The sequence below is a fragment of the Microtus ochrogaster genome, chromosome 19 (assembly GCF_000317375.1).
Source record: "Microtus ochrogaster isolate Prairie Vole_2 chromosome 19, MicOch1.0, whole genome shotgun sequence".
Classification (NCBI taxonomy): domain Eukaryota; kingdom Metazoa; phylum Chordata; class Mammalia; order Rodentia; family Cricetidae; genus Microtus; species Microtus ochrogaster.
Window position 1 is genome coordinate 47978375 of NC_022021.1, and position 6984 is coordinate 47985358.

General features: G+C 49.6%; 2 protein-coding genes across 5 annotated transcripts in view; one reads left to right on the top strand and one right to left on the bottom strand.

Annotated features, from left to right (window-relative positions):
* Mtrr (5-methyltetrahydrofolate-homocysteine methyltransferase reductase) overlaps positions 1 to 6626 on the bottom strand; it is a 21334-nt gene extending 14708 nt beyond the window's left edge. The window contains exons 1-6 of one of the 2 annotated variants that reach the window (XM_026783813.1): positions 6594 to 6612; positions 5858 to 5991; positions 5581 to 5733; positions 4892 to 5045; positions 3742 to 3859; positions 782 to 1154 (exon numbers count right to left, since the gene is read on the bottom strand). In XM_026783813.1, coding sequence (XP_026639614.1) covers positions 782 to 1154; positions 3742 to 3859; positions 4892 to 5045; positions 5581 to 5709 — 774 coding nt within the window. In that variant the 5' untranslated portion in view covers positions 5710 to 5733; positions 5858 to 5991; positions 6594 to 6612. Of the gene's footprint in view, positions 1 to 781; positions 1155 to 3741; positions 3860 to 4891; positions 5046 to 5580; positions 5734 to 5857; positions 5992 to 6593 lie in introns of both variants that reach the window. The other variant, XM_005356689.2, reaches the window with a different exon arrangement.
* Positions 6627 to 6742: 116 nt separating this feature from the next.
* Fastkd3 (FAST kinase domains 3) overlaps positions 6743 to 6984 on the top strand; it is a 7970-nt gene continuing 7728 nt past the window's right edge. For 2 of the 3 annotated variants that reach the window (XM_005356690.2, XM_026783677.1), the window contains exon 1: positions 6743 to 6861. The gene's annotated coding sequence lies outside the window, so the exon portion shown is untranslated. The remainder of the gene's footprint in view (positions 6862 to 6984) is intronic. The other variant, XM_026783676.1, reaches the window with a different exon arrangement.

Consider the following 6984-nt stretch of genomic DNA (forward strand, 5'->3'; position numbering starts at 1 on the left):
TCTCCTACTTTTACCCAGCCAGCCACACACAGCTCCAGCCAGCCACACACAGCTCCAGCCAGCCACACACAGCTCCAGCCAGCCACACACAGCTCCAGCCACACACAGCTCCAGCCACACACAGCTCCAGCCACACACAGCTCCAGCCACACACAGCTCCAGCCACACACAGCTGCCAAGAAGAGCATCTCACAGTCTGACTCTTGCCATCAGTGGCATTTAGTGCTAGAGAAGCTTCCGCAGGCTGCTAGGACAGGAGTCTGCAGTCTCATCGGGGTGACGAGACCTCTGCACTGATACAGACGGAAGGCAGAGGTGCAGCACAGACAGCAATGCAAACGCAGAGTCGGGGAGCCCAACAACAAAAGCTGGGGGAGTATAGGCGAGAAGGGGTGCTGAGGTTCTGTCCTGCAGGGCCAGGTGAACTCAGAGCTCCTGAGAGATGACGTGAGCAGGCCAAGGACTCAGCCACTGAAAGCGAAGACAGAGAGAGAGTGGCGCTGTGCAAGGCTACGTCAGGGATGGAAATAAGGCTTCTGTAACATCAAGGCCCTTGTGACAGAGAGGGGCCTAGCTTTGCTGGAAGGGTCTTCTCTGCAGGCCTCTGGTGAGCACTCCTCACAGAAGCAGCTACAGAGGGCGCACAGCACAACGGCACGGGCCACCGTGGAACTGTTGTTATAGCCGGAGATGCTGCACTTGGTCCGCGAGTCTCGGACCCCTGTCCTGATGTCACAAACAAGAACTCACGGTAAGTGGCAACATGAAGTAAATCTCTCACCTGGCCAGGCGACTCCTGAAGATGCACCTCCAAATACTCCGGGGGCAAAGCTGGAATACTCAGAGAGGTTTGTGAGAGTGGGGGAACTGAGCGGGCGAGAGAGGACCCAAAGTCTTCGATCAAAGCACTCGTCTGACTCCTGTTTGCTTCATTTTGTCCCCAAACGTCAGGGTCCTTTTTGTCCGCATCCTCTACTCTCAGAAGTTCGACTTGCGACTGGACGTGTAGCATCTCCGGCCCCACAGCAGTGTCCGAGGGGGTATCTGCTGGCCGTGGGGGCACACCGCTCATCTCTTGCTCTCCGAGTGTCTTAAAGAGCTTTGTGAGGGCAGCCCAGAGTCCGGCAATCCACGGCTCTACCACGAGCTCTAAACTGTATGTGACACAGGGAAGAAACCAAAGGCCTAAGTTGTGCATTTGAGCACAACAGTGAAATAAGAAGTGGCCTGTCCGCTCGGCAGAGTACTGTACACAACTGCTAAAAGCACTAGAGAGACTATTCAAAAAATACACAAACGATGATTTTCGAAAGCACAGCATTGCACTGATTAGCACTGTACAACTGAACATGCACACAAAGCAAACGAGCTGAGAGATGAAGCTATTTGGCCCAGATAATGGGAAACTAATGGCCCTCATAGCTGGCTGATGTCATTCCAGGGAGCTAACATTTTACAGGTGTGTTCAAACCTGATCACACGAACAGAGCTTAGCAACACTGTGTTATAAATGGTCATTACACCAGTTGAAGGTACCACCTCGCTTTGTCTATAAATTTATTGATCTTTTTCCTATAGATATCAACAAAAAATCATTCTAAATTAAGACTGAATGTCTAACTAAGTTCCCTCCCCATCTACCAATCTATGAACGTGTCCTTTAAAATGTGATCTCTTTCTCTTTCTCTCTCTCCCCCCTTTAGATTTCCAGGAGGTTAATCTCAGGAAAAGAATTCCTTTCTTCTCCCTCCCTCCCTCTCTTTCTTTCAGAAAGTGGAATCACTCACTCCTAACTTGCAGAGGTTCAGTTAGGACTAACAAAGCACAACACGACCACAGTGTTCCTGACATGCCACGAACAGGCAGCTAAGGAGAGGGTGTGGGCAAGACATTGTGAGGCAGACACTGAAGGAAATGAAATGATCACTTTTCATCTCGACTGAAAGACAGCATCAACTCCTCATCCCTGCGATAGGCGACCGGCCATCAGGAGGCTCACCTCAAAGCATCAACTCCTCATCCCTGCGATAGGTGACCGGCCATCAGGAGGCTCACCTCAGAGCATCAACTCCTCATCCCTGTGATAGGTGACCAGCCATCAGGAGGCTCACCTCAGAGCACCATCTTCCCAGAGTGTGAGCCCACTGAGTTCACAGTGCTACAGACAGCAGTTACCCTGGGGAGTCTTCACAAAAGCAAGTTCAACAGTAAGCTACATGTGAAGCGTCACTCTCACAGCTGAGAAAGAGTTAGACAATGCTACCAGTAACTGTGAAGGGAGCTGGCGCCCACTCAGTGCGTGCTGGGAAGAAGCATGGTTCTGGTCCTGGTCTCTGGCTGTGGCCTGAACCTGCACAGTGCATCCCACAATTATCCATCTCAGGTTAGAGATGGGTGAGCAAAGACTCCTGGTCAAGTGGGAATGGAAAATTTCAACCCAGGCACACGAGAGCAAGAGCGGTCTCAGCTTTTCAGACAAGAAAGTCTTCAGCCAAACACCTTTACTCCAGACGCACAAAGCCGTCAGGCTGAGCATTTAAGATGCATAAACTACTGAACACACTCAGGAATTTTAATACTCGATCAAGTACACGACCCCGAACCGTTATAGAGATCTATGTGCGGTACTACAGGAAATGAGCCTAAAGACTGACACAAACATTATATCCTACAGATAAACCAAGCTCACAAAAAGACAGCTCAAAATAAAGCCGCAGGATGACCAGGTAATGTGGAAAATACCGGAATTTTGTCACTGTGAGGGAACCGTGCATGAGACAGGACCCTTCCTAGCACTGCAGCTGAAGGAACTCACGGGAGGCCGGGGCACCGTGCAGGATGAGGGGGAACGTGAGAAGTCCCTGCACACCCAGAAATGGAGCAGGATGAGGGGGGAACGTGAGAAGTCCCTGCACACCCAGAAATGGAGCAGGATGAGGGGGGAACGTGAGAAGTCCCTGCACACCCAGAAATGGAGCAGGATGAGGGGGAACGTGAGAAATCCCTGCACACCCAGAAAAGGAGCACTGTGAAGTGCGGGACATCAATGACGTCATTATTTCTACAGCAGCTCATTTATTGACACGCTGACTGGAAATTCATGCAGTGTTTTTACAGAATTAACAGCAAAACAAAACAAAACCCAAAACTGTGTACTCTCATCTGGCTACAATAATGACCGTTAAAGGTTAAACAGCAGACTGAGAAAGAACAGTGCTGAAGACCTGGACAGAAACACGTTAGGTGGATTTGGAAGGCTGTGCACAGGCTCAAATACTGAGCTCCAGAAAGAAGAAAGGGTAACAGTGCACTCCATTAAGATGGTAAGAGACAGCCAAGACATGCCTTAGTCAGTGATGCTCGGCCTGAGGGCTCCTTCCACTAGAGGAGATGCTAACAGGGCGCCTGTGAGCAGGGCAAAGAAAAGACATGCAGGCAATACCAATGCTGCCAGAAAGACGCTCACTCTTACAAATACTTCCATACTCTGAGACACATGTGACCTGCCAGATGCTTCCCTCTTTCCATTAACAGATACCGAGGGTTGAGGCGGGGGATGCGGGATGTGACAACACAGGCCAATCAGGCTCCACTCATCTGAGCTTCCCTAGTCCCGGCTAAATGATGAGATATAACGAGGCTCTCAGACGACCGTCAGTGCTAACCCGAGCCAAACATCTATAAGCTCACCAACTTCCACCATGTGAAAGTGTACTGGAAACAGACACGCACTGTTCTTACCCTACACAGTCATCGGCATGTCCAGTGTCGTAGAAATGCTGGGCTCCAAGCTCCTGAAGTCGTTTATCGATCACTTTCCCTCCGTTGCAGAAGTATGTGTATTCCGAGTCACCCAAACCTAGAGAACCCAAATAGATACTCAGTGCATACAAAGGCTCAACAATGTAACAGACAGAGAAATAAAGTGTCTATATGCTATCCTGTACTCTGGCACATACAGAAGAAACAATGTATAGATCCACATTTCCTTATTTTCTTCAGCAATGCCATGCATACAGTGTTCTACTGTACATCATGAAAGCACCAGATAGCAACAAAACAAACTGGCACCCGGCCAAGTGAATACACACACTCAACATTTCTGCTTCCGTGAATTAATGTAACAATGCAGGAATCTGAAGAAATAGCTCAACTGGCTTCGAAATCAGGCCGTCATGCTTGGTGGCAAGCTGTTTAACTTGCTGGCCCTTCTGATCCTTACTATAACCTGTTTAAATTATGCTTTACAAAGCTCTAGACCATTTTCTTAACATGTGATGGATTTGAACACTGGCAAAGAGCTACTAACTACAGAGAACAGAGTCTCTCGGAACTGCAGGGTCACTTCTAGCAGGCCAAGTGAATACAAAGGAATTATTTTATTAGTTAAGACTCTCCAGCGGGTTCCAACGTACTAGGGACTGAAAACCGCAGTTCTGAAGTTACGTTCCTAGGGAACACACTCGGTTTTAGAGACCTGCTGCTAATCTTAAACAACTGAATATCCTAATTGTTTGCTCCTTCAAGAATTCTACCTTAGGTTTGCAGTGAGGCCTAGACACTAATATTCTGAAAATATTCCATGGCTACTGGAGAGGTTCTGCAGAGTGCTGGGGGTGTAGCTAAGTGGTAACATGCTCTGCTAGGGTGTGAGGCCCTGGGTTCTATGCCCAGATACACCCAGGACGGGGGGGGGGGGGGGGGAGAGGAGAATCAGAACATTGCTTTGGAGTATAAGTTAGACTATCATTGACATGTCTAAATTTTATATAGATATAATACTTAAGTAAAAATAAAAGACACATGCAATTATATTTCATGGTTTTGAAAGATATATTCCTATATCAAATCAATAATTGCAAATATTAAAAAAAAAAGCACAGTTCATTACCCAATAATCCATACCGCAGGTGAGCAAAAAAGTCTGTGGGTAGCGTCTTGTCATTTATTTCTTTAACGAACTTGAGGGCTGTGTCGGGTGGATCTCCAGTTCCTGTGGTAGATACGACCATTACCAAAGGAGCAGTTTCTGTTTTCAGGTCATACTACAAAACAAGGAGATCAAATCAGGATGCTGGATTGCATGAATTTGTGAGTTAACACACTGGCAAAAGCAAGACAAAGCAAACAAAAGCAACCAGCCCAGTTTCCTGTCTTCCTTCATGCTGAGTTACTGCAATAAACACTAGTGACCAGACCTGTGACCAGGTGCAAAGGACACTGCTGTTTTTTCTCACGTTTGCTGATGAACGGACCATACACTGTTACTGTTTACAGGCAGCAAGTATCTGTTTCAGTTTCTAACATTTTCTAAGCTAATCCAAATGTTTACATCCAGGTTTAAGATAGTATCTATCTGTTTCAGATTTTTTTCCAACCTCATCTACATGTATACATCTAGGTTTAATCTCAGCTGGTTGGTAGAATGTTACCAAGTTCAAGTTTAGCCTTGGCTACAGTGTGAGTTCAAGGCCCCCGGCCTGGGTGAGTCCCCTTAACAAAAACATGGAGAGGAATGCATACAGAGCTTCATCTCACATCACAAAGCACAGGAAAATCTGCAGGCACACCTGCCCTTACCTTTCCAGACTCACTAACACAGTGAAGATCTGCAGCAAACCCATGCGACACAGCCTGCTCACTTATCTCTTCTGCAATGGCCTTCGCCTGTCCTCGCTGCGTGGCGTACAGCAACAGAAACCTTCTCATCACCACAGGTCATCTAGGGTGAGACTGAAAAACCACCGAGGGCAGAAGGGGATACTACTTAATGGAGCAGGTAACCGGCAGGTATTCATTTGACAGCAATATTTACATTTGTTTCTTGGCATGGAGAGAATTAAGACAGGAAGCATACAGAAGAGAGACTCTTAATCGCGGTGCTCAGAAATCCACTCCCGATATCCAGCTACGTTTGGACCTTGCAAGTGTCTTTCAGAGGTGCATACTTGTAGGGGAGTGATCTGAACCTCAATTCTGCTCGCTCGTAACCTGCATGATTAAGAATGGCAAGCTGTAGGGCCCGAGCCAAGTTCAAACACAGTGTCACTTATAGAGGTCTTATTTCTTCCTTTTTAAAAACCCTAATTGCACAGCGTTCCCCTAAAATTGGGAGACTCCTCTTTCCTGCTGGATCCTATTCAAATCACTGACCGTCATCAGAGTTCCCACCGCTAAAAATAAATCAGCAATTAGTGTATACGGATCTGCACTGGGGGACGGTATTTCTAAGCCACGCCCCATCTGGGAGATAACCTACAACAAAATTACAGAACATAAAGGGGAGTGGGATTCTATCTAGTGGCTAACCCCGAAAGGCTGTCAATTGGCAGGAAAGGAGCCCACCATAGCTGTGTGCTCTTGGGGCTCATCTGCCTGCGAGCCAGGACACAGGAACTTACAGGTGACATCCGCTGGGTCGCAGAGCTGACATGACCCATGCGTGACTCGCAACGCGACACGAGCGGGGCTGGCGAAGCAGCCTCCTCCCACCGCACCCTGTCAGCCCCCAGCGACCCCGGAGACCCAAGGACTCCATCCCCAGCGCGCAGGAGCGAGCCCCGGCTTCCCCGCCAGCCCCGGGCCGCGCGTACCTCCAGCCGCTGACTCCCGCGCGGGACACCGCCTGGGGACACAGCGCACGCGCACCCAGGAGCCGATTGCGCATGCTCCTCACGCACCACCGGTGGAAACGCCGGCGGACCTGGGCCAATCGCTGAGCGCCGGATGTGGGCGGTGCCTTGGTGCCGCCGCGCTTGTCTTGTCCCGGGATGTCCTCCGGGTAGGGTACGGTGTTAGGGTGCGGACGTCCCCAGGGCTCGGAAGCTCCGCGTCTGTCCGGACGCGGCTCAGATCCGCTCGGTAAGTTCCGTGGGGGAGCGTTTCCCCGGCGCTCCCGCCACGATCGCCGCTCAGGTCCCCCAGTCGCGCTCCCGCCACGATCGCCGCTCAGGTCCCCCAGTCGCGCTCCCGCCACGATCGCCG